At 42.0% G+C, this 27,810-nt stretch overlaps 1 protein-coding gene and 1 long non-coding RNA gene across 4 annotated transcripts in view; both read right to left on the bottom strand.

Moving 5' to 3' along the window:
- EMCN (endomucin) overlaps positions 1 to 27,810 on the bottom strand; it is a 54,152-nt gene that overhangs the window by 6,972 nt on the left and 19,370 nt on the right. For 2 of the 3 annotated variants that reach the window (XM_010411675.4, XM_010411673.4), the window contains exons 5-10: positions 21,039 to 21,158; positions 14,046 to 14,078; positions 9,950 to 10,015; positions 8,356 to 8,451; positions 6,641 to 6,665; positions 5,542 to 5,603 (exon numbers count right to left, since the gene is read on the bottom strand). In XM_010411675.4, coding sequence (XP_010409977.1) covers positions 5,542 to 5,603; positions 6,641 to 6,665; positions 8,356 to 8,451; positions 9,950 to 10,015; positions 14,046 to 14,078; positions 21,039 to 21,158 — 402 coding nt within the window. The remainder of the gene's footprint in view (positions 1 to 5,541; positions 5,604 to 6,640; positions 6,666 to 8,355; positions 8,452 to 9,949; positions 10,016 to 14,045; positions 14,079 to 21,038; positions 21,159 to 27,810) is intronic. The other variant, XM_010411676.4, reaches the window with a different exon arrangement.
- Positions 483 to 5,535, bottom strand: LOC109146323. The gene is made up of 2 exons (XR_002048285.3): positions 1,065 to 5,535; positions 483 to 926 (listed from the first exon to the last, which is right to left on the bottom strand). It is a non-coding gene; the product is annotated as an uncharacterized LOC109146323 (long non-coding RNA).

Below are 27,810 nucleotides of genomic sequence, written 5' to 3'. Positions count from 1 at the left end.
AGCACCTGCAATGTACTGCAGCTCCCCTGCCACACACTTCACCATTTCCCTGCAAACTGCTCCTCGCTATGGCTAGCACGACAGAAGGATCTGAACAATTCACCATGGCAGAGAGAGGGTGTGTGGAAAAGTTCAGGCAAAGGACAGGAAGGCAATTGCTGCCGAATGGGCAGCAAAGGGTGGGAGGTGGCTCCCTCATGAGGAGCATCTCAGAAAACTGCAGGCTGTAAAGTCAGCAAATGCTTCACAGGGGAAAACATCACCTGACCCTCAGCAGTCTGAATGTAAGAGACTGCTTTAAAAACCCTTGAAAATATGCACAGCTCACAAGTCAAATTAGAAATACAGAAGGAAGCATATGCTGTTTTGACTACGGTTTGACTATGTTTTTGACTACGGTTTTGTCCAAAAGTTTCAGCTGGAAGTGTGTGCAGTCAGAACTTGGTGGTGAGAGTAAACACAAACAGAGTCCAACCACAAGCTGTAAGGAGCTAAGAAAGTTTATTCCACAGTTTCTGTGAAGAAAGAAACACAACTTCAGGCTATTATACAATACAAGGTTAAAAAAATAGAGTATCATAAAATGAGAAAGAGAAGGAAAGGGAGGGAGGTACTTGACATCTTTTTCTGTTGCAAGGCGAACCTTTCCTACAAAGTGGCATCTAGGTGTTCTACCTGCAGGGGAAAAAACATAAGACCCTGAAACTACGTCTCAGAATAGGAAACAGAAAAAAATCAGTATCATATCCTACATTAGCAGGAACATCCACTCTTACCGTTCCTAAGCATGCAGCATGCCAGCAGACTGCTCTTCACTGACCTACACTGCTTATCTTGCAAGTAATTGGAAGAGGGAAGGGAATTTCCATTGACAGAGTGTCTCATCTAGGGGGTCAGATTCTTCTGCTCCTAAAGACATCTGGATCCTAGATATAAAGAAAAAGAGGTCAAAGTCCCAATGCATGTTGAGAAACCTCATGGCCCACTATGGAACCATGCCCCCTCACAGGGGTAAATTTCCCTTGGTTGGGTCTGTAATGAGGTAAACCCCAAAGATTTCTTACCTTCTTAAATGTCACGGTCTGTGCTTAGATGTACTCAACATAACAGGAAACGAGGTCTGCATCAGCTCCTGATTTGTCCCATTGTACCAAAACCACATCTGTGGTTTGATGAGTGAAGCAGAACAATTAGTCTCAGCATTTGGAGGGTCGTGGAAAGCAGTGACGAAGACAATGGCATCCGACCACACTGTTTCAGAACATCACAGGATTTTCCATGTCCAAGCCCTAGCACCAGTGTGGGTTGTCTTGAGGTACATTCAGTTGAAGCAGCAGATAACAGGTCTAAGGCCATTATTCCTGTTGAACAGCAGCAGCTTTTGGAAGAGATGTGGAGCATATGGAGAATGCAAGTTTTTCTGCTTCCTCGGTTCATGCTATCGTGCACTGCACTGCCATCTCAGAGCACCTCTAGGTATTAAACGATCTCTTTCTCCAGCATGATTGCAATAGGTTAAAGGGGTTTCAAATGGACCAGGTTAAGTGTCTCCCAAATATCCATCTTTGCCTGGTACATTTTCTCATCTCTGTTTAGTAGCAACACTTGAATTTTCATTTTTGTCCACAATGGGTATCTTTGGAAGCCCTAATGCAGACAAGTACCACAGACCCTTCTCCAGCCTCAGGTGCCTTTCAGCAAACTCAGTGCAGAACAGGCAATACGCCTACAAGCCAAGTAAGTCATATCCTACCCTTTCACGTCAAAACAGCTCAGTCTGGTCATAAATCATGCTTTATTGGATCAGCTTATGCTTAGGTGCCAGGATTATACCCATGCCGGAAATATTATGTCACCTGCACATCCCTACGAGACTTTACATTGAATATTGAACTGGTGTGCTTCTATTAAAAGGCCTTTCATACATTTTACATGCTCTAGAATAGTTATTCCAGGCAAGGGCCATAAAAGAAAATTGTCAAGTCATTACTCAGGTATCAATACTTCTATCACGCATCATACACCGGTATGGAGTAGCCTTACCCAATTTTCTATTTACTAACCTTTCTGTAACGGAACAATTTTCATTCCTCGACATTTTTCATCAGTCCTTAAAAGGTGATCAATAGCCTTGCTGTTTCTCAGTGTAATACACAAGAACCCTTACAGAAAAAGTTAGGTCTGTTTTCAAGACAGGCAATACTTTAACCTCATAGCTGATGGTACTGATCTCTTAGTCATCAATTAAAACCCTTCATCTTATATTCTCAGGAAATATAATTGTCACTGACAAGCTAAATGTGCAGTTCTGTGGGCTATGTTGAATCTCAAATAAATATTTTTGCAGGTAGGTTTTCTAGAATGCTGTATTGTAGAAGACCATTTATTCTCCGTAGGGAGAGTCACCCTAAATTTGCCTGTACAGCCAACATGAAATGGCTGCTGTAAGTCCTGCATTTGTACATTAGTGTAAAACTTCTGAGATGATTCAGCATCCTGAGCATTTTTATCCAAGACGAGTTTTCAAGTTAGATGCAAGAACAGGCACTTATCTTGTATCAGGTGTTGCAGTTCACTGACAAACATGCATGAAAAATTTACTGAGTCTAGTTTAGTTTTCAGGTTTTTTTACTTTACATCAATTCTACACCAGTTGTGCCTTAGAGCTCAAAGCCATTAGCAATTCCATCTTTCTAAGAAGATTTATAAAAAATGAGAATATTAAAGCTCCATTTTACCTAGTATAATACCATTAAAAAACATTACATTAGTCCAGGCTTAATTGAAAACCATTCTTTTCCTGTATTCTTTTCACATTAATTGTAGGTATTTGAAATAATACTCTTGAATTCAGCTGTGTCTCTGAAAATGGAGTCTTTCCTTTTTCTTTCATTTCATATCCAGAACCTAATTTTAGAAGTCCCGAAATAGGATCCTTCAGTAGTCCATGGACTGCCACAGGTCAGCCCGTTCCAGCTCAAGGCAGATGGGATAAACAGGGATAAACAGCCCTCTGGACATCTCTTTCAACTATGTGCAGCTGGCATAGTTTTTAGACAGATAAAATAAGGCAAGATTAAACTCACCATAACCTTTGATCAAGATCTATGCACAACACTGACACAGGGCCTTTCCAAGTTGCTAGCTTGAACAGTTTGTAGGTCCTTATTTGTCCTGTATATATTTTACAAAATTATATAATCTCAAAGTCTTCTGTTTGGAATAAAAAGCAAAAATTAAAAAAAACCCAAATGTATACTTCTAATAAAGCTTAATTTGAATACAAATCAAAGCAGAATTTCATTGTATATATGCTTGACCTTAGGGAGGAGCTGCCTATTCATAGTGAGAGGATGATGTAGCCTTGCCTGTAAAGTTAAGGCTGCTCTTTAGAGCTTTCTAATTTTAGTCTTTCTACTCACAACTCCTTGTAGTTTTGCTGGTACGTGCAGAGACAGCCACAATACACACTTTCTAAACAGCTGGACCAAGGAAAGAAGAAGAACACAGGCAAAGAAGTTTTATGCAGGGCAATTGCTGTCAGTAGTTGTGAGAAGGCCCATGAGTCAGACAGTTCTTGCGCCTATACTATAAGAAATATTTGCCTTTATGCCTCAGCTTTTAACGAAGCAAGTAAATCTGATTTCAATGGGGAGGCATCCTAACATATTTGAAATACCTGTATGAGTGACAGATATTTCTGGAAGAAAGAGACTCCTCTGCCAGAGTGCTTTTAAGTTAAGAAGTAAAGCGACTCTAAAAACCTGGGCAAAAGCAGGACTTCAATTTATGTGAATGCATTTTTAATTTTGAAACATATAATGATGTAAGAATTCAAGAGAAAATGGCAGCTAGTTTAAATATGAATTGTATTAATGAGAAGAGGGCAAGAATCTTGTCTTCTAAGTGGTTATGACTCAAACCTTCTAATTATAGCATGCACAAATCATACTTCAGTATAAAGGAATATCAAGCATCCTCTGGATGGAAGATGCTCAGATAATCTGTGAGCCAGTAGCTGATTAACAGGCACCAGAGCTCATCTGGGGGGAAAAAAAAGTGAGCCTGTGTCTTTTCTCATTTACCCTGCTGTAAGCCACAAACATTTCTGCTACTGTCAATGAAGTCACTTTATTTCTGAAATGGCATGAGGGCAGAATCAATCAAAAAATGTCCATTAATTAGTTTCTAACTTCATTCAGTTTAAAACAAACAAACAAACAAACAAACGAACAAAAAAACCCCACAGTGGGGCAGAATGATGTGTCCTGTGGTGGAGCAGGCCCTTCCTGTCCCACTCTACCCCTAGCTCTGTGTCATGAGGCCATGGGGAGGGACCTTGCCCGACTCTGATTTGTTGCAATGGCTGCGAGAGATGCCCTGTAGGCGTTTTGGACTGCATGAAAACTTCTGGGAGTTGCAGAGAAGGCTGGAGAGTCTAAATTGTGCCTCTCCAGCAAGCAGAGGATAGTTCAGATCAAGTGCTGTATTTCAGAGGACTTCCCAAGGATTTGGACAAAAGGAGAATGCAGTGATTGGTCAACCTCAGAAATGTCAGTAGGAGAAACAGATGGCCAAAAAGCTTAAAGACAAAAAAAGAGCTTTATACCTAAAAAGTAGGAAGTAAGTGATGGAAAGACTTCTGCAGATGAGGGGGGACCTACATGACTGAGAAAGCATTGGGTGAAGGTGTGAAGTTTCACCATGGCTAGCTCTACCATGAGAGATTTAAGGGTTTTGATTGATTAGTCAGAATTTTGTTCTGCCTCAGTCTTATTTTGTGCTACTCCATTTTTTTTCAGAATCTATAACTGCATCCATCTCTTTCCTTTGAGACTTTGCTTTCTTTTGTGCATGTTATGAATAACCTTTGTTCCTTTAGGCTTTATACCCCAGATTTTGTAAGAACCTGAAGCACAGGACAGAGGGATTTGCAATGAGAGTAGGATTTTGAATGCAAAGGGTTACTGAGTACAGGGCTCAGTCACTGTACACTGACTGACACCAACTCCAACAGAACCCTGATTACATACAGCACTGACCCCAAGCCTTTTGATCGCTGGGATATTAGCTCAGTTGGTTGGAGCATGGTAATAACCACACCAAGGTTGTGGGTTTGATCTTCATGTTGGGCCATTCACTTAAATTCACCTGAGGGCCCCTTCCCGCTCAGAACATTCTGTGATTTTGCTATTACCAGTCTTCAAACCTCCTTTTACAGCCAGATCTAGCTGATAAATACCATGATCACTGTTACTCCTGAACATGCCTAGCTAGATCACTTACCATCAATGATTTAAAAAGTATTTTCCTAAACCAGTCATACTTCTCATTCCCAAGTACTGGCAGCACACACAGAACAGCTGAACTGCAGCTCTACAGGATCCCAGTCTGGGGATTTGCACTGTAGAGGAATTGTTTGCAGCAACTTTGACCTGACAGAAAGTGAACACGGGCTTGCTATAAGAAATGACATCCCAAAAGCTGCTCTTCTCTGAGCTCAGACAGGGAAACAGACATACACACAAAGGCAACACTCACCAGTCTCAGAAGAAGTTGTCTTCACAGAAAGAAGTTTGACTCCTTCTTTGTCTGACTGGGCCCTGTTGAAGCCAGAAAACATTTAAGCAGACAGTCAGCACACATGCTGGTCAGCCAAACAAAACTCTAAAATTATGGTCCCGAGGAGGCAGCATCTACTCCAGTCTACACTGGCAGGCTTAAAAAGGGCTTTGCATGGGGTGATGAAGTGGAAATCTTGGTGGTGGAAAACACCATATAACAATATCTCTGAAAATACCTTTCTCTTACAATATGTAATAAATCAAGTTTAATGACTCCAGGCTTAATCTAGGACTTCACAGAGGAGGTACATCTGGGGAAAAGGAGTCATACTTTTTCTGTCAATGCAAGCCCTTTAGACATTCTGAATTGCAAAGGACCACTTCAGATGCCCAGGGAGTCAGGGCTACCAAGTAAATCAGCAGCCCAAATGTTGCTTTTGGTCATAGAAGTGGCCACTGCCAAGCTCAATGGCCTTTAGCACGTATCTTCTAATGGATCTTTCTCAGTTTCCCTCTCCTCACACTCCTTATGCTGCTACTATTTCAACTGAGCCTGTGCAAATGGTCTAGTGGAAACAAGATGGGACAGAGGAACATGATATAATGGGGACCAAAAGAAATGTAAATATAAATATAAATAAATAAATACAAAAATAACCCAGAATAAAAAGGAAACACATTAAAAAGAAGGAAAACATGAACAAAAGAAGGGGGGTGGGAAAAGATGTGGGGGGAGAGGGGAGGGATCAATGGGGGAAAAAGTGGAAAAAAAAAAGAAAAAGACTGGGCCAGTGAGTCCTGTGGCACAGTATAAGCTGTTTATCCATTTCAAAATGACCACTTGCAAAACAGTTGAGAGTCACCACATTTCTACCCATGCTGAAACAGCTGCTTATCATGCATACAGGCCTACAATAACTGCAAGTGCAGCACTTTCAACAGGATATTTCTCTTTGGGGTGGCAACTGATTATTATGTTTGAATAGAGAAAGATGAAAGAAAATCCTATGCAAAATCTGCTACATTTACAAGTGCCCTGTGATAGATCTCCAAGCAATGAAAAGGATCCAACTTACTGTTCAGCGCCATTCTCTTGTCTCTCTGGAAGAAGAAGAACAAGTTAATATCATTTTGACTGCTGGAACTCAAACCCCAAACGTTTAGACATGACTATTGCAGTTGCTGGCACAAGGCTCAGTTGTAATTTTGCAGTATTGCATTAAGTTCATTCACACAATCAATCAGCTTCAATAGTAATTGTTATTTTTCTGGTCATCTATGGAAGCGAACTGATGCTGCTCATATTGATGCTTCTGGAAACCAGGGAGAATGACAGAGGACTTGCCCAAGAGCACAACAGAAGCACATTTTTCCCTGCAGCTCCCAAATCCCTGGGTAGCTGGCACAGAGGACATGAGCATGCAATGGTTCTTGAGTACACAACAACTGAGCTAAAAGATACGGGCTGAGGGGACTGAGAGAACAAGGGTGTTCCTGAGGCCGTACCCCCTGTGGGGTACAGCCTGGCACGACATCCAAGAACAGAGTTTGTCATCCCCATCGATGAGGAACAGGTTTGTCTCCAAAATGAATCATATGCTGAATGTATTTTATGCTTATGTGCAAGTGTGGGCAGATAGAAGGGGCTGGGGGTTACATCAGAGACACGGCACCAACTCCATGGCACCAAATACAGGGCTTTCCATCCGCAGGGGAAGTGCACTGGATGGGTCTGGGCAAATCCTACAGGAAGCACCACAGATACCTACTCTATCTTCAAAATGAATTTGCTAATACAGTGCCTGATGACATTTGCGCAGAGGGGAGGCTGGTAAGGAAATGTTCTTCATCTCACATCTTTGTCTCTTGACTCTGAATATTCAGTAATTTCCTAAGTAAGGATCATACCTTCCTCTGTTTATCTGGGTCTGTTTTGCCATGTCATTGGCTAAATTGGTTGTGACACACTGTTTGTCTTGGTTTACAGTTTCAATACCCTGTTATGATTTTGTATTTCCAAGGCTGGGTGATTTCACAGCTCTGCACAGGTCTCCTAACTCACGGCAGCTCACAGGGACAGAAAAACCACAGTCTGGATTCAGATCTGGATTTTCACTTAATGGAGATTTCCACTTACCTGTGGCCTACTTGGGCAGCCCTGGAATATTCATCAAATGGACTCTGATGGAACTATAATCCATTATCTTAAGTGTTTAATGGACAACAGAGAAACAGATACTGACTTTAGCTGCTCTGTCAAAATGACTATTTCTGCAAATACTATTTGCTCAGGGATTTTGTTCCATGCACATTATACTGTAACTGGAAAATTTTACTCGTGCGTCATGTGCGTGTGTGTGTGTGTGTGTATGTATCAGGTATATCCCAAAAGAAAACATTGATATTTCTTTGCCTGTATCTAGAAGAAAGATAAAATAAATAAAGGGATTTTGTTGAATATCTTCAAATTTAGTTTTCACTGTCTATTTCTATCTGATTGATTGTGTTAGCACAGGTGTTTGTTAGCTCTTTGTAGCTGCAAAATCACGAACAAAAGGCTTTACAGCATTATATGTTCTCCAAAAATCATTTTTGCTCACTCTGCTCTTCCTACTGATTTTGAAAATGAAGTGTTAGTTTCCCACTTTAGGCAAAGCACTTCAAAATACAAAAGGCTTTCCCACCAGACTGCCACAACAGTGATGGTTAAGGTAATCTAAAAGAGATCTTTTAATAATGAAAAGCACATTGATTTCCCCCCCCTCCCCTGCAGAGAAAGCAAACCAAATACCTGGAGTTTTCTTCTGGCACATCTTGTACAAAGCCACCAGTGAGAAGACAGAGAGGGTAATGACTATCAGGGTGATGACAATTGGCAAGATAACATCTGCAAAAGAGGGAGAACAATTCTGGCTGCTGCCTCTGGCTTACATTGCCTCTGTGTATAGGCACTAACACACACTAACACACACTAAGGTGAGAGGCACCTCCAGCTCCATTTCACCAAACATTACCCATTTCTCTGGAGCAGGGTAACCTGCTGCTCCTGTTACTCTTCCTGCAACCACTGAGCCTCAGGCTTGGACTCTCTGGGGAGGGAAGACTGAAGCACCTTCCTTCTCCCACCTTTACTCCTTCCCTGACACTTGTGCTGCCCTGTGGAACTGCTTTCACCCATTTTTCAATAAAAGAACAAAGCATCTGCTCCACTGGGTCTATCATAATTTTGAGGAAAACACTCGTCATTCAACCCCAATGCTGATGGCCTCCAAAGGTTTTGTGAGAAAGTTGTGTTCCAGAAATAAATTTTTTGAACATGCAATTTATTTTTTCCTCTTTTTAAAAAAAAAAAAAAAAAAAAAAAAAAAAAAAAGAAAAAAAAAAGAGTTTTAGCATTGTGCACCCAGGAAGACACCAAGGAATTACATAATTCAGTAACATTCCCCACAGCACTTACAACGAGGGATAGAAAATGCAAGATCTCCTTTTAAAATGAGGACATTTCTTTCCTTTTATTATTTCCCACCATCTGCCATTTCCTGACAGGTGTTTCCCAGCCAAGAAGCAAAAAAAAAAAAAGAATTATGTAATGAAGAAAAGCTTTCCTGGGGAAACATATAAACCCAGCTTCTCCCTTTTTATCTTTTCTCTGGCAGCAACCAGCCACATTCAAACTTATCAGGCACTGTTCCACCTGCTGGCCTAAACCCCGTGTCAGGGGGAGGCTGCATTCAATGGCTCTCGATGCAATTAATATTTAATATTCATATAGATGTGTCTGTGCATCTATGGAACTAGAGGGAGACCGCTTACAGTGGGAAAGCATCAAACATATTTTGCTTAGCCAGTATGCTGGGTAGGAAAGAGCAAATCTGCAGCAACACTCTTGCCCCAGAGATGCATAATATTAAAATGAAAGATTAAGTAGCATGCATCAGGCAAATATCAAGTGCTTAAAGAGTCTGCAGAAGACTGCCTCCTGGACCTTTCCTCCCATGACGATAGGAATAGTATATATGTATCATACATTCACAACAACACACTCATATAATATGTACAACATGTATATGAGCAACTTTTTTGTATGTTCCCTTGTGTCTTCTCTCAGAGGGGATGACTCTTTTTCTCTTTTTTTTTTTCAATTTTACCACTCTGAATCAATCCTGTGCTGCTCTACAGTGAGAGCGGTGTAAACTTATCAAGCTCTGTTTTTCTTTGAGAGGAGTTTTATAACCAGCATTTAAATGGTTTGTAATAGGGCTTAAGTCCAGTAAGGCTACAAATAAAAATGCCGGTTTAATTTGTCTGCTGTGCCAATCACTCATCAGAAGCAAAAGTGACCAGCTCAAAACTCAAAAGCCATACAGTTAAGTAAGAATACTCACTAGAATAGCGGATATCACTCCCTGTCTGAGTCTGGTTTCCCGAACTGCTTTTAGGATTTCCAGAAGCTAGACATGCAAAAGAAATACTGCCTTTCAGGTAAACATGTATTGCCAGAATTCCCCAAACAACTCCCTCTGAAAAATCACCCTCCCAAAACAACTTCTGTGTCCCCAGTTCTGGAGCTTCAACTTGGTGCTTCACATCTATATTTCTTCTCAATAATACTTGGAAAACTTGACAAGAGGGGTGGAAAAGTTTATCTAGCATGGCCTAGAAGAAACACACACTTTGTATGGGTGCAGATCTCCCTAGGATTGTCTGCTTGTCCACTTACAGGTTGTGAGCTACAAAGTTTTTCACTTTGAGGAGGTTATGGTACTGTTCAACATTGAAAAGAACTTTTAACAAGTAAATAAACATGAAAGAGAGTGAAAATTAGACCTGTCTCCAACAGAAGAAAGACCAAAATATTCACTGCTAATTAAAAAAAAAAAAAAAAAGTGCTAATAGTAGATGAAGAATTCTGAAGAGGTGCAATATTTGTAGATAGCAAGTTTCTTGAGTGTTGTTATATATGAATGTGCCTGCTCTCTGCCACATTTGGAGAGAGCAATGACTGTTGTGAGCCTCTGGGACATTTTTTAGGGCTGGATTTAAAGGAATACATTTCTACCTTCAGGTGCTAATGTGAATTTGAGTCAGGTATCAACAACACAAAATATTTATTACCTGGCTGCATACAGCCTATGAAAAAACAATGAGTAAACTTCCAGAGAGAAAACAGAAACTGCATATATCGGTGTTTCCCTGGGTGTAATGTATAACACATGGGATTGCATTCCATATTGGATGGAGGCTTGAGCAGACAAGTGCTCACTGCCACTGAAGGAGCTGACTGGCTGGACAGATGTGATGCAAGGTCAAGCATTTCCATTGCTTGGTTAAATATCAGAAGTGGCTCTCAAACAAAGGCATCTGGGGAAGGTGATCTCTTGAAAAGGGGTCCTAGCAGAGGTTATAGCTCCATATAAAAGTGGTGAGAACATGGTAACAGCCATTGAGGTTTTGTTACTCAGGTACCTACTCACAACCCACACCTGTAGGATCGCATGGTTCCTCTTCCAAAGAGCAGAAGAGGGCTCAAACTGTTGGGTGGAAGCTATGAAATTAGTTAAGTCATTAAAACCAATTTCTTATGGCCATTTTGAGGTCTAGAATACAATTTTGTTCTACTAAGTCTCTGAAAGACATGTCCCTGTTTTTACAGAAACTTTTGTATAGGCAGTACTTGTAACTTGTCATAGGTTAGCAAGCATAGTCCCGGAAGGGATGTCCTTGCTAAAGGGTCCTTACAGTTTCCTCTGGGAACTGACAGAACCTATCAGCTGGCCAGTTTGAATATGGACAATTCTTTAAGCCACTTAAATTTGTGACCGCCTCTGTGATCCACATTTAAGAATAGGCAAACTCCCCCCCAAGCTCTCTCTCGTTTCCAGCGCTGGGACAGGTGGCTGCAGGCCCCGTGTGGGGGCCAGCGGGCCCAGCCCAGGCCCTGCTTGGGCCAGGCTGGGCCGGGCCACGGCCATCCTGAAGCCATGGACCTGTTCCAGCCGTGGAACCCCCCCCCACTGCCTTGCCGTGGGCAGCCGGAGCGGCTCGGCTCTCCCCCCTCTCCACTGCGATAAGAAAAATTCAACATTCCAGCTGCAAAGCTGCAAGGCCGAGGTGAGATTAACCCTTTTATTGCTGTGAAGAGCTGAAAACCTGAGGGAAGAGAGAGAGGAGATGCTTAAAGCTGAAATTCTGTTGTGAAGCTACAATATATCAGAGTATCCTGTTGTAATTTCATGAAGATATGGGGGGTGGAGTGTTCAACTCGTAAGCAAAAGCACCTGTGCTGAGATAGGCAGATGCTGACGCAGCTGTAATTTCATGAGAAGTTTGGACAGGGAGAGATGAACCAGATGCTCCAAACGGGAAAGGAGAAAACCTCAGTCCCTAGAGATGCTCCCAGAGATAGTCCTAACGATGAAGATGATGAAGATCCTTTGCTCCCAGGGAAGGAGAAGGGCCTCTGTTTTTGTTCCTGAACGGCTCAACCTTAAAATTGTACCCCAAAAAACTTCAAGAGTGGATCCTCGAAAGCAGTTGCGGGAAAAGTTGCAAGTCGGGGGAAAGGACTCACATGCGAGCAGAGAGACTCCTCTTCCTAAATGGACTGAACGATATTTGGAAGTGGGCGGCTGTCTCGTTGTGATAATGTTTTCATAGCATGAGCAAGAAGAGACTTCTCTTTCTATATGGACTAAACAAGGTTATTATGGAAGTGGTAAACAGACTGAACATCTTAAGGGTTGTCTTTTTACATTGCCAGTGGGAGAAGGGAGGAAGGTGGGGGGAGGAGGAGAGTTCTGAAGGTGGTATAATTTTTTTTCTTTTTTTCCCTCTTTTAGGTCTGTTAATAAACTTCTTTATATTCTTTCAAGTTTGGTGCCTGCTTTGCATTTCTCCAAATTCTTATCTCACAGCAGATAAACAGTAATGAATATTTTGGACCAAACCACTACACTAAATTGGTGTTTCTGCCCGGTTAAAACCGAACCCGTGACATAACTCTAATCCATGGAGTTACAGTAACAAATAAGGTTTGTTTTTCCCAACCGTGTAGGAATTCCCCTTCCTTGAAAAACTGATTTTAAACTTATGCCCACTATTAAAAAATGTTTTTGTGGTTGTTTTCTTTCCCCCTTCCCCACTCTTCTACCCTTATTTGTCTGGACACAGTCAGAAACCTCCTGGGGAAAAATTATCACTTACTAAGTGTTTGTGTGGTGCCTAAACAATACAGTCATAACTGAGACATTCTAATGCTATAGTGCAGGAAACAATCATTGCCCAAGACTTTATCTCTGAAAAATGACTGTTTCTTTAAAGTAGAAATTCTCTTTCCCTCGGTGCCTGTTTGCTGAGGGGTGATAATGTAAGGTTGGAAACTGAGCCATCATCAAGTGACTAAAATAATTCCTATGAATTCTTAATTCCATGTGATTGCTTCAGATTTCCCAAGGAAATACTACTGCCTTTTTTTTACCTTATCTATTATACCACATGATATAGAGGGCAAGCAGGCAATTATCACAGCAATGAGTTACCCTGGATACTGACTGGAAATGTCAACAGAAACAAACTGCACTGAAAAACAGGAATATGTATCCCTGCATTTGTGCAGGAGATGTGTGCCTCTCCTCAGGAGAAAAACTGAGGACTGAAATCCACTGCGTTTTTTTCCTGGTTATGTGTTAATTGACCAAGATGTGAGTAATGAAGGAAAGAAAAAACCATAGGTCAGCATTTTAACTACTTGTGACCATCAATAAGAAACATGACAGCTGAAAAGAAACAGTACTGAACAAAATAGAGTGAGGAACTAAAACCTTAAGCTCATTTCCCCACTTCTTTCATTAAAGTCTCACAAGTCAGCCAATCCTGTCTAGTTTCTCTGGATCTCAAAGGTATTTTCCAGTTATGGAATAATCTGGGATCAGAATAAAAATGAATTGGAGAAATACATCCATCATGGTAACAGGAGCGTCAAGATTCTGCAGGCAGCGGCAGCAAGAACTGCAGAGACCAGTACAGAAGAGGCTGTTTCCTGATAAGCCCAGAAAAAGGAAAATAGGACAATACAGGTTCATTAGCACAGGAAACTTGCCTTACTCTGGGACTTGCTGCTTCTAACTACAGGGTGAGGAATGAGAGCCTGGCAAGAACAAGCGCCTTGGTAAACACTCTATTTATATCAGCTTCCCATGGCATCATGTAATATGCCAGGCCTGATTTTTTTTGTGGTCCCACCACGTTTTCTTTCCAGTATCTGCTAGTCCAACATGGTACTCAGCTGAAATCACAGCAAAGTTACTCAATGCTACAAGCTGAACATCACTTTTCTGCTTCTCTGTACTGTGTGTCAGGTTCATTATTCCCCTAGATCCTTCTTGCTCCCTGAACATTTCCTTTCCTCAGACTGTCCCTTTCCCACCCACACCAGCCTTTTTTCATCGGTGTGCATAGAGCAAACCCTTTTATTGCTCTTACTTGTTAAACTTGTTGGAGAGCTCACGGGAAGGCCTGCAATAAAACAGAAGGAATAGTTTTGTTAGTATCTGTTTTAGACATCCAGAGTCTTCACATCATGCAAACTGGCAGGCTCTAGCAACATGCCAACAGCATTCCCAAGCCCAGAAAGTCTGAGCTGTGACATCCCTTATAGATGGGAGCAGAATCCGAAGCCCAGCCTATGCTAGGTTGTTATTCTGCTCAAGGGAAGAAAATCCTGAATTAATTGATACATTCTTAAAGAACTCCTCCTTCCAAAACCAAGTAAGTGCCTGGGAATGAATAGCTGACCTTTAACTGAGAAGTGAGTGTTTTAGTAAAAGAAACTAATTGAGACATATCTTCAAGAGTCACAAAAGCCTTTAAAAATAAATCTTTGTTTATTACCTTGGTGTTTTTGGCTAGCAGACTGCCCAGCAGCAGGAGTAAGAGGCACTGGTAATGAGGAAGAAATTGACCTTACAGAGCACTGGGCACGATGCTTACTGTCTCACTACTGTCAGCTTCCCCCAGCTACTTCACAAGTTTTTGGGGCACAACACATATTTTTTGTTAGCATGCTGCTGTTTCTGTGTGTCTAGACTGTAGCAGGCTTGGAAATTAGGGCAGCTGTGAACACCTCACATTCATAGGCCAGCTGTGGACAACCATCACTCCCATAAGGACTTTTATTACATTGCATTAAATCTCTTCAAGTCAAAGGGAGACAAGCACCTAACTCCTCTCTGTCTTTGAGAATATCCACCTGTGTGAACTGGCTGCAAAATATTTATCTGCTTGTACAAGACTGACTGTCTTTTGCAAGGGACAAGTGACTGACACTTGGCCTGCCTCTTAAGACCTTTCACACTGGATTACAGGAGCTACCAGGGGAAAAAATACCTCAGGCATTATATATCCTCAGCAGCCACTCATTCTTTTGAGCTATAAATCATAGAATCATTTAGGCTGGAATAGACCTCCAAGATCACGGAGTCCAAATTTTGACCAATCTTCACTTTGACAACTAGACCATGGCACTAAGTGCTACATCCAGTTGTTTCTTGGACACCTTCAAGGATGGAGACTCCACCACCTTCCACCTATTCCAATGCTTGACAACTTTTTTTAAGAAGAAATTCCTCCTCATATCAAACCTGAACCTCCCCTCATGCAACTTGAGGCCATTTCCTCTTGTCCTGTTCCTGGTTGCCTGGGAGAAGAGACCAACACCCACCAGACTATGCTCTCCTTTCAGGCAGTTGAGGAGAGTGATAAGGTCTCCCCTGAGCCTCCTTTTCACCAGGCTAAACACCCCCAGCTCCCTCAGCTGCTCCTCATAGGAGTTCCCTCCAGACCCTTCCCCCGCTCCATTGCCCCTCTCTGGACATGCTCCAGCACCTCAGTGTCATTCTTGAAGTGAGTGGCACAAAATTGAACACAGGATTTGAGGTGTGGCCTCACCAGTGCTGAGTACAGGGGGAAAATCCCTGCCCTGGTCCTGCTGGCCACATTATTCATGATCCAAGCCAGGATGCCATTGGCCTTCTTGGCCACCTGGGCACACACTGGTTCATGTTCAGACAGCTGCTGACCTGCACCAAATCACAGCATTTGGTTACCTTTCTCAAGGCTAGAGAACATTTTAGAAGTTCCCCTCACTGGGTCTCTTCAGTGCTGCCAGAGCATCTGTGGGGGAGTGGTGCCTCTGACCCTGTCCCAAGAGCTCCATGGGAGGATATGACCCACCAGTGTGGCCTCCACGTCCCAGCTGTGCCAGGCTGGGGGATCACAGAGGCAACATCATGAAGGCAGCTGTAACTCCAGGCAAGCATTAAGCCTCTCCCCTGACTGCCCAGGTTGCAGTGCCCCTCTAAACCAGGTTCCCCAGGGAGTACAAATCCACTCTTACACCGTCACTTCACTTTCTGAGCTATGGACTGATGCTTTGCACAAAGACAGCTCCTACCAGCAGAGCTGTAATGCACATTATTCTATTGCTGTGAATATACTCTTTGAAAACCAGAATGCTGCTCGTTTTCCTTCTCTCTACGCCCAATTAAAACCATGGATCACTTCAGCCACTGGGGTGCAAATAACTGCTTTTGCTAATAGTACATGTAACAAGATTTTAACTGCATTTTAATCACAAACATTCATGAAAAGTATGTTTAGGTTAAAAAGCTAAGTACTTAAAAGTCAGCAGTAAGAGCTCTTCTTGAACATACTAAATATTTGTAATGCTAAGTATCCTGAATATACACAGTTACCTCACCCTGGCTTCCTAGAATGCAGAGGAGACTGTTTTCCTAAGGTTTTTGTCGTCTCATCAATCCATCTGCAAATAGCAATATCACTGTGCTCAAAGAGGATCTCTGTGATAAATCATTAGGCAACATTTGTAGCATGTTTGGGCAACATTACCAACAAAACCAAGCAAAAGCTTTCAGGAAGTTAATAAATCACTTGTCAAAGGAACAACACAGAGTACAGAATGCAGCAGAACACATACCTGGCATTAAGGAAACATCCTAACATGACATGATTGCTGCTTACCAGAATACTGCCTTTCCTTCAGCCTGTAAGACGCGGGATGACATGATAAAAATACCATGCGATCACACAGGATGTGGTCAAACTAGCAAACTGTAAGGCCCTATGTGTGGATATTCTTGGAGAAAAGCAGAAGACTGTCAGCTCTTACAAAAAGGTCACTTCTCGGTGAAGTGACTTTGAACCTCTCTCTCAAGTCTGTGGAACTTTCCTTTGAAAGAACATTAAAACATAATTATACATTTTCCCTTGCATTCACTCTTGCAAACAAGGTGAAGCATCTTGGCTCAAAGTAAAACAAATAAATAAATAGAAAAAGCATATGAAGCCCAAGACTGTCACCCAAGTTCACCCCAAAGATTTAAGGCTTGTCAAACCTGAATGCAGGCGACGTAAGGCTCAGCAAACAGGAGGGGCTGTGGGACATGTTTCAGCACCCACAGGCACAACCAAAAGCCTTGGAGCCGTCCTGGCCAGACCTTGCCACTTCAATAAACCTAGACAGCAGAAATTACCCCAGGTAGGAAACATGACAGCATCCCCTGCCCTCTCTTTCTGGGCCTCTGTTATTTTTTAACAACTGCACACATCTACACACAATAAAACTACCAGCATCTTTCTGAAAGGTATCTCACCCAGGTTTTGCTAGAGCATGAAAAATTAAATCAGAAAATTCTCATGCCTTCCTCTCTCTCCCTGTCTCCAGTATGCAAGCAAGGCACCAATTCACCCTCTGTTCAGAGATTGCTTAATCCTGCCATGCAAACAAAGCTGGGCTCATCGGAGTGATTCAGCAGGTGCTTTCAGTTTGCATTTTCTAAATAACCATCCAGTGCCCTTTTTGGGGGGGGGCCTCACATGTTGCTGTTCTCCAGAAAGAGAAGGACAGAAGGAAAAGCAGCATTTCACTGGGTAACAATTACTGTAGTTGCTCTAGCTGCCTGTACAGAGCTTGCTATGTCCTTTGGGGCTGCAAGCAAGATGCTCTGCATAAATAATTTGGGAAGATTTCCAGATCCATCATGAAAAGTGAGGTGTGCAACACTGGCTGTGCAGGTTGCCTCCTTGTGCAGTAAGGAGGACAAGGATAAAAAATTTGGCACCTGACCATGGTTTTATTTGAAATTACCTGCCTGAGTCAGTTCAGCACTGGTGAGAAGCTTGACAGATGGAGAAAGAGACCAAAAACTAAACTCTCCCTATTCTGTTCTCCAACAACTGCTACCTAAGCAGCCTGGATACCCTGCAGTTTGCTACTTCGGTTTTTTGGAGTGCAGCCATATCCAACTGTGTTCACTGGCAAAACAAACGAATAAATTTGGCTGATTACTCAGAGGGGATACCACAGTATAAATCAAAGCAAAATTAAAAACTTGAAAAAGGCTTTCTTGCCCTGACCACACCATAGACCTGTAATAGTGTTAACTGAGGCTTTGCTATGTTTTCCATCTCCCAGAAACTTCTATTTTTGTGTCTCTCTCTTTGTGAAGGAGCTGAAGATATGGTGGGTAATTTTTATCTAATATCACTTTCCAGAGTTCCTACAGTTTGTGTACAGAAAGAGTCAAACCCTACTAGTCTTACTCATAAAAATTTTTCTTAGGGAGATGCCTCCTGTGAATCAAGTGAGTAGGATTTATAATTGGAGGAGTGCAATAAAGATATCAATAGATGAAGCAGGTTGATTCATCTGACAGTTTATTATAATAGATCATTTAATCTTACCGCCCTGCTGAGTGAACTTAAGCTCATACTGCTTTGTGGATTTTTTTTTTGTTGTTTAGATCACAGAATAAAAAGCCACAATACTTGCAGTTTCTCAGATGTATTTAGACTCTAATCTCCAACTTTTCATTAATTAAACAGAAGGAGAAAATTAAATATTAGCAAGCAATCCTCTGTGGAGGTGGAGAAGTAGTGGGAGGTATATTACACATGACAGCCAAAGTTAAAGAAGTGCCTGTGTCAATGGCACGCATGCAGGTTGCTCTCTTTGCTAAAAACAGTCCTGATTGCCCCCTCTAGCCTGGGTGAGCACTACGCAGCACCTCCTCTGTGGCTGGTGCTTTCAATCTCCTTTAATACAGCAATACCGTTCTCTGATATTCCTACAGCTTCCTACAGCTCTTTCCTCAGCTCCCCCACTCATCTCAGTCGCTCTCCAGCTCTCTGTAGCACTCCTCCCACACCCTGATCTTTTGATATGGATGATTGGAAATTTCTCTGCAAAGTGTGCTTTCTCCTTTTTCTGCATCAAGAAAGGAAACTTTCACCAAAATGGCATTTTTTTAAAAATGGAAAATGGTCTCAAAACTAAACATATTTAGCCAGCTGAATTATTTTGGTTGGGCATACCAAATAGAAATGTTCTGGTTTGGATCCATTTCACATTAATTTGTCTTCCTTTGAGCTCCCACACAGAAGACGTGGCTCAGATAGCATAGCTTGCAAGCTGAAGGTATCTCCCACAGGCTGCAGCCTTGGCACACAGCCTCTACTCTGGTGAACAAAAGGCATCTAGTCCCTATATAAGCCCCTGAATGCAAAATTCTGGAGACCCAGCAATAAATAATCGAATGGCAGGGAGAGAGGTGGCATTTCCTCCAGCCTCAGCACAGGATGAAACAACTGGCTTCACACTTGCATTGCTTTAAAGTTATCAGGGTGCAGCATATGGCTTCCCCTGGGCCTGAGCAATTGCACACAGGAGAAGGGATCTGTTTAGAAGGAGCCAAAATATTTTTTCTTAAAGCCTTTAACACATACAGAGAATAAGGGAGCAAGGGTGGTCTGAGGTGCAACCATTTGGGATAAGCTACCTAACACATCAGGGTGAGAAAGGGGATTTCTTGCATATACAAGTTTCAAGAAAGGAGCAAGGAGCTGGTGCTGTGAGGAGACAGGAAAGGTGATAGCGTGGAAATCCTGCTGTGGGCAGAAGTGATTTTGAAATGGCAGTTTTATGGGAACTCGGAGCACTGGCTATGCCAATGATACCTAGACTGACTTCCCCTGGATAGATAGGTTCTTTCTGGCTCAGCCAGGCAATTATAGTTCTGGCATCTCGGGTAGTCTCTGAGCTCAAGAAGATTTATTGGTTTTACAGCAGAGTGAGCTGAGTAAGATGATGACTTTTGCAAACAGACCCCAGGAAGGTTGTAAAACTTTCTTGATGAATTTTAAATGTAAAATGTAATTGTACACACAGCATAATAGGTAATTCAGTACATGATACATAGTCAGATATGCATTCAAATTTAATTTTAACCTGGAGAATTTACCTGTGTGAGAGACCTTTTAATTAAAAATGTTGTAATTTACTGTTTTATTGCAGTACACCAATGGTGAGGTTGCCATACTATGCCTGTATTTGCCAAAAGACATGAAACCTAATAGGAAAGCCAAGTAACCACAGGTCACAGTATGTGCACTATGGGGAATGGGCTTATTGAAATAATTGCAAAGAATTCTCTCTGAATCACTGGCCTTGAGTTGACTTTAACTTCCTTAAAATGCTTATAATCTTTTTCCATGCTTCTAAGCATTTCAATGCATACTGAGCATATGATACTGCTCCACTTTCAAATCCAAATCTATCCTTTATGAGAAAAATCACAGTACACACACGTGCTTATCTCCCACAAACACAATCCAGGGGTTGTAAACAGAGTCTTGTATCCCTTGGGGGAAGTTAAACAATAATAATAATAGTAGGGATATTCAAACAATGACAGCATCCTTGTTGGATTTACACACATGTAGCTAAGAGTAAGTACTAAATGAAGGCCCAAGAGACCTTAAGAAGACCCGAACAAGTGGTTCTTCAAAACCTAGGAGAGCTAAGCCAGCTAGAAGCATAACAGATGATCATTCATATAACCTGGGATCTGCATTCACCACAGGGTTTCTTAGTGAATACATACACCAAAACACACCCAGAAAAACAATAAAACCAAATTGGAGTTGGGAAGAATTAATATATTTTTGACCTTGCATGTGACCACGTTGTACTTTGAACAACATAATTTAATTGGTAATATGCATTAAATTTCTCTCCAGATTTTTTTAACAACTGCAAAAATTATAGCTATTTTCTCCTTTGTCTCCTCTGCCTTGCAGACAGAGAATTTATCTTAATGACCTCCTCTGACAGTCAATGCTACACAATGACCTCACACAGCATATATGAAGATCACTATTATCACTTGTAATTTATATCCTCCTGTAATGACACCACATATCTCAACTGAATGTTTGGAAGTTCACCCATCACTCAACAGAACTTCAGGGCTAGATGACATGGACACAGTGTACCCTGCATGAATAAGATGTGGTCCTCATTCCAGAACGAAGCACAGCAAAAGAAGAAAAGACTCAAAATTATTTGCATCATTTTAACTGCTTGTATAGAGAGAGAAAGTGTATTTTTTTGAGACTTACCTGAGGTTCCAGAAGCAAAAGTGCTTCCTTCTGTACAGACTGTAGAAGAAAAAGATCCCATGGTAGATGCAGCATCCAAACTCCCATTTTGCGCCACTTGCATTCCACTTGCTTGTGTAGCTGGAAATTAGAGAGATGTTCAGCTAAGATGCACCTGCATAAGCACTGTCTTAGATCCTGGACCATTCCTCAGACAAACACTCTGACCATCACAGAAAAGACTTAAGGTAAGAAAGCACTACATCTTCTGGTAACTGCCTCTCAAGGAACAAATCATCCCTATGGAATTGTTACCACTGGCATAGCTGAGGCATCTTCAAAGCACATTGTAGCAAGAGAAACAGCCTCATATCTGTGACAGAAGACAACCCTGAGCTCTGAATTGGGAGCCTAGAATAGTTAGACAATCTTGCACCAAGAGCAACATGAGCAGAAGAGAGAAGCTCAACTCACTGCCCTCCATATTTTCCTTCATTTTAAAAATCATTCAATCAATCAATCAAGCTTCAGTTACAACTATCACATAATGTGACACTGTATAAAGTTGAAGGGATTGCACTTAAGCAAAGAGCTAATTATTTCATTCTGTGCTGTTAATGCCTAGGAAATAACATATCCCTGAATATTAATGTATGAAAAATAAATTGTCTTATTTCTGCTCTCAATCAGTCAACAGGAGATCAAGGCTATTGTGTCACAAGATTTACAGCCTAAGGTGAGGCCAAGCAACAGTGCAAGGCATAACCTGAGCCCATGGAACTGAAGGTCACTGAATGACGAGAAATAATTTAAAATATTCCAGCATTGCCCATAATTCCTACGTCTATACTCAAACCTCAGAATAACAACAGGCAAGACAGTGCCTACTGAATAAAACATAGAGGTGCCCAAGAGTAACCTTATACTTCCTGTCTGATATAAATCAGAGAGGCAACTGAGCTGTAAACTATTTTCAGTGCCTCTTCATATGAATTTTAAACACTGAAACTAAAACAACTCTAAGACATGTTTTAGTCAGCGAGCAACATCACACACATGCAATATATAAATCTTGAGGAATGCTTCATCACACAATTTATCTAGAAACTGATTACCAGTTTGGCCCCTTGAAGAACCCAAAGCTCCCTATTCTGCCACCACACACCTTTAACTTGGTCCTTCCCTTCCCCTCTTGTTCATTAGATGCAGTACCTTAGAAAGGCAAGCTTCAATTTCCAGTAAGCTAAGAAAGAGTGAGTTAGAGCCGCTGGAGTCAGGGGATTCATATAACTTTGGAAACTGAGAGAAGCTGGGCAGCCAGGGATGGTGTCTTTCAAGGCTGAGGCATGAAAATTATGCAAAACAAGCTTAAGTGCCTAAAACTTTCAGTGGGATTCTAGTGATGAGAAGCAGAATTTCATGTCAGCTTCCTTCAGAAACTTCAGCATTGTACCCCTTCAACATGCAAGTCTAACCTGCAGTAGAGATGAGTATAAAAAGCCCCTGTACCTCATTTTTTACTATAGTATAGTGCAAGGATCTGAGAATGTTAACAATTTCTACATTCTCTTCATGGAAGCTTTGAATGAATCTTGAAAAGCAAACTTGTTCCACGTTTGAGTCTTATTGTCGTGGCTTCAGACTCAAATTTTTTATGTCAAATTTTAATCTGAGATCAATTTTTTAAAAAGGAAAGAAACCTGAGGTACCTACCTCTCCCTACAAAATGCACAGGCTTGTAGCAGTAACAGCAGCCATCTTGTGGCTCCCTTGTCATAGGTTAGTAAAGGATTGCATGGGAAAATGAAAAGTAAGTTGGAATAACAGTAGGCCTTCATGTGCAGAGACACTCAAACACAAATATGCTTTGTGAACACTGCAAAACAATCAGGTGTGTGGGAGAGAGGAGGAGGGAGGCAGCCGGTTCCCCTGAAACCCCACAGAGGGCTGTTTTCCCATGGGGATCACTCATTCCACGCATCTTATCAGTCCTGGCAGCAACCCAGCCTCGGGTGCTCCTCTTGTGTTTAGGAACTGTGAGAACAGATTGTTCTCAGGAACACGGGCTGTGCACTGGATATGCCTTGGCAGGGGATCGGGAGGGGAGGGATGATGGCATTTCCATTTTATTTTTTTAAAAATTTTAATTGGGTGAGATTCTTCCAGTGACCCAGGTAGCACCAGGTATGAACAAAGTATGACTTACACCTTTACCTAGGGCTTGGCATGAAGCTTATTGCATTTATTTTGTCAGACTGCAGAACAGGCTGAGTGCTCCCTGTGAAGGGGTGAAGTAGATGCGCTACAGGGCAAAAATCCGTGTGCCAGTTTTCACCACTTCCAAGACGAAAAACGCAACCTGGTGGGTACGGTTCCCTTAATTCCACTGCAAAATTAAATCCTAGCAACCAAATTCTCTGCTGACTCGTGGCTTTGAAGCAGCTTTTAAGCAGCAACCAAGCCTCATGCCTAATGCACAGCACAGGCTCTACCACCAACACATTTAGCAGATGAGACAGCTTCTGCACCAAAAGCCTGTGGGAACAGAAGCATCTACACCCAGCCACTGCTCATGTACGGAATGCTGCTAGAGATCTGCCTGCCTGGTAAATCCCGTAACTCATCTCTGTGCGAGCTTTAATTTGATCTCGGCGGCAGGAGACAGCACAAGCCCTCGCTGCGGTGGCCGCGCTCCACGCGGGAGCAGGCGGTGGGCTCTGCGCCGTGACTCAGTGCTGTCGGCCCCGCTGACACATCGCTGCAGGCATTCGTGCGCCTCGCCTCAGCCAGCTGCAGCGGAGATTCCTGCCTGCTGCCAGGGGGAGGCCTGGCCTTGCAGAAGAGCAGCACAGCACAGAAGGGTGGCTGCAGCTGCTGCTGCTGCAAAAGCGCCCGTATCATCGGTTAATGGGTTTGTTGTCAACAGCTGATTATGAATAAAAATGGTAAAGCAGTATAGAGTGTAAAATAGCTGTCCACATGGGAATGATTGCTGCAGCAGCAATCTCTGGTGGTGATGCAGCTCTCCCTGCTGATACTTTGATAAGATAAATGACAGTGTGTTAACACGTATTTGGAAAAGGGATAATCAACAACAGGGAACCTGAAGCTGCTCTGCAAAGCTGCTGTCTGAGCTTCAGGAATTTCCTTGCTCTCTGTGCTCTGAAAACACTTCATTCTCTTTAACTTGCTGAAATTCGACACATATCCTCACTTGATCTTAGCATGGTTTTCTACTTAACCTATGCATAATCCACATATATTATGGCATTTCCCTACAGTACTTTAAATTTTCTTTACGGTAAGCTGTTACCTAACTAGCTTTGACATTGTAAGATGCTTCAAGTAATCCACAAATACTCTGCGTATATTCTGTGCACTGCAAAGAATATAGACATCTGTATTGTATGTGTTGATACCATTCTTGACCAATTAATCAACCAAGGAAAGACTTTTAAGGGGCAAAACAAACTCCACCCAAACCACGTTAAAACACCAGCACAAAAGGTTTGTTAGATGGAAGACTAAAGCTTTTCCCTTGAGCTCGTATTTTTAGCATTAACACACATACACATTGCCCCCATAAGCCTGAAAAGCCACTTGCATTAATGAGCGCACAAAAGCTTTGAAAAATCCCGTTGTATCAATCCCAATGACATTTTTGCCCATTCAGAGGAATGGAAATTGGCTAGGGAGGTAACCAAACAGATCTCAGTTTTAATGTTTACATCCATAGTTGATTGCATCTGCTGTCTGCAGCTTTATATTTTCTGGTAAGCAAAACCCCAAAGTATTTTAAAATACGTATTTTAAAACTTGTCACTGCATAAAATGTCTCAGCAGCCAACTATACTCAGTGTTTACCTATAGTATGAGTTAACAACCTGAGGAAAATTGAGCAATACCTGTTAGTATAATGCTTTTCTGGTAGCGTTCCTGAAGTAAAACTTCCTTTTCAATTACCAGTAGTTTGATTAAAAAAAAAAAAAAAAATTAAATCCTCCACTGTTTCCCTTTGTCACTATTTAATAGTTAATATACCATTGCACCATAATGTATCATTATCCAGAAGAGTGGCATGACATCACTCAGAAACACAACAGTCAAAAATCCACTCTTATTTGTCAATTAACATCTTGAGTACTGATCTTATATAAGATGCTTGCTCCGTATCCAAGGGAGGAACAACAGAATTTTTTGTTGCATTTCATTTCTTATTCCCTTTGATAACTTCAAGTGTCCCAGGATACGAAATCCTGATTGCAGATGCAATTTTCTGTGGTGTGACACCATATAAACTCTTGTTTTAAGGGCCTGAACCACACACGTGAGGTCACTGACTAAATGCGAACTCTTGGATTTGACACCTTATCTTGATAAAAAAGAAGGCTAAGGAGACCAGTCTAATGTTGGCTTCTAATACAATAAACAGGGCAGAAAGGCAAGAAGGAGAGATTGTACTTGTGGCCTGCAGAGGAAAAGAACACTGAAGTCTTAAAAAAAAATGAAGGACAAAGATGTTTGCATGATTTCAGTGTATGGAGCACCGGGGGCTTTTCCTGGATCTATAATAAAAGGTGACAGCAGCCACAGAAATTGCAGCAGAGACAGGAAGCCCTGTCAAATCTTAGTTGTGTGAATGCTATCACTTGCTGAAGCTTTTAGCAGGGATTGAAGCAGAGAAAGGGATGACTTCCATTACAAAACAACAGAGGTGCCTGCTTTCTACTAAAAATCAGATGTAGCAAAAGTAAATTTTGAAGTGTCATAAAGGCACCACCAATTTCTGCTTCAGTTTCATACAGCCAGTGCAAAAAAGGGGAGAAATCAGTGCTAGTGAAAAAGAAAAAGAGAGCAGCCAACTTTCCTCTCCTGTCCATTTTGAGAGCAGGAGTTTTGCTGTGCCTGTGCTGGCTTCAGGGAGTGCTGCTCCCCTAGCCCGGTGCTGCTGCCGGGGATGCCGGCAGGGGCTGGGAGGATGCAGGGAAGCCAGGGACACCCTGCTGTGCCCATGCAGGGGGTGGAAACGCAGGGATGGCTGTAGCCTGCAGCCCGATGGTGGCTGAGAGGTCTGAGGGTTTTCTGCAAGGCCAGTCACACACACACAGCCCCTGTGCCACGCCCTGTCCCAACACCAACACCTTGTGCCCCATCCCACTCCTTCGTGCTGAAGCCAAGGCTATGATTTTCTTGAAATGTAGACCAGAATTTAGTCTTAAAAACCCACTAAAATTTGTTTTCACATACAGATATTTCCAAGGACTACTTTTGCATTAAAAGATGATACACATTGTTTTAACTTAGGGCATTTCCGATGTCCGGGACACACTGTCCCAGTTTTCCTTCTTACTAAGGGGATTGAGAGACATGTAAGCCCTGTTTTTAGGTTAATTTACCAAGCATTTTTTAATCACAAGTTGGTGGTGGAGGGTGCTTAGCTTAAATGAAGAGTTTTAAAACGAAATCACAACACAAACAGCTAGGGACTGAACTCTAGCTGATGGGAAGAGAATGCAAGAGGAGTGGAAAAGAAGCACATTGCTGAAAGCTTCTTGCCCAGGCCCATCACACCTCCAGCACCACTGTACCCCCAGCACCAGTTTTTCAGTGCAGAGCAGTGGCTGGAGCTAAGCTGCACTGGCAGGCATGCCTTTCCTCATTAGCTTTCCTTCCCCTGCTGGGAGCTCTACCTGTCACCAAGGTTTAGTTCCAGGTGGCTGTGCTGCTCCGGTACCCACAAGCCAGGAACCTCTGCCAAGCTGAAAGGACCAGGAATCACATCCGTAATGCAACGTGCCATGCTGTGGGCTTCTGACAGGCCTGCAGTGTCACAAATGCAAGCTTTAAGAGATTCTTTGGGGCCTTTGGTATCACTTTGAGCAGCCTGTGCACTGGCCAGGCTGTATGTATTCTCTGACTCATTGACACTGGCATTTAAAAGCCAAGCCAAAACCCCAAAGGTTTTGGGCTGACAGTCAGACCACTCCTTACACAATGCACAGCAGGAAAGCTGCATCAGTAGAAAATGAAACCACAAAGCGAAAGGGGAATAGTTCTCCAGGCAGCTTAGCAGGCTTGGGTCCATGAAGGGTGGCTTTAAAGGAAAATCTGCACAAAGAAAGCATACAGACTGCTTCACAGGAGTCCCTTTTTAGGCAAACTAGCCAAGGGAAGAGAAGTCACATTCTAATAATTTGTCACAGTTCAGTATGCTATAAACATCAATTCTGAGTGCATTGGTGTGCCACTGACTACCGAGATAAATATCTGGAGGGTTTATTTTTAACTTTTTAGTTAATTAAATATTAAAAAAAAATGAGTGTTTCAAAGCTCTGGCTCATCAAAAGACTGGAGCAAACATTTACGGTGCACATCACAGACAAGCAAGGGAGACTAAATTTCCTCTTAAGTTTACGAAGGTTCTTTTGGATGTTATCATACTTTTTTAAATTAACCCAACTACTTTGCTGGGTATGTGGGTTTGATTTTTTTGTTTGGTTTTTTGTTTGGGGTTTTTGTGGGTTTTTTGTTTATTTATTTGGGGGTTTTGTTTGTTTGTTTTTGTGTTTCTTTTTTTTTCTAAATTCCAATCTGATATTCCAGGCCAATACACATGGTATTCCGAAGATTTATGGGAAATAAAAGTATCTTATAGAAGTTTCTTATAAAAATAAGAAACAAGGAGGTGTTGTTTTGACACCATTCTGATCACAAAGAATAATTTTTTTTGACTAAATTTTTATTGGAAAAAAAACCCAAACAAAGAAGAAAGTAAAAAATTAAAACTGTTCCA

Source organism: Corvus cornix, chromosome 4, assembly GCF_000738735.6.
Source record: "Corvus cornix cornix isolate S_Up_H32 chromosome 4, ASM73873v5, whole genome shotgun sequence".
In the NCBI taxonomy this organism is placed as follows: Eukaryota; Metazoa; Chordata; class Aves; order Passeriformes; family Corvidae; genus Corvus; species Corvus cornix.
Note: the sequence above shows the minus strand (reverse complement) of the source record. Positions and strands in the feature narration are given on the sequence as shown.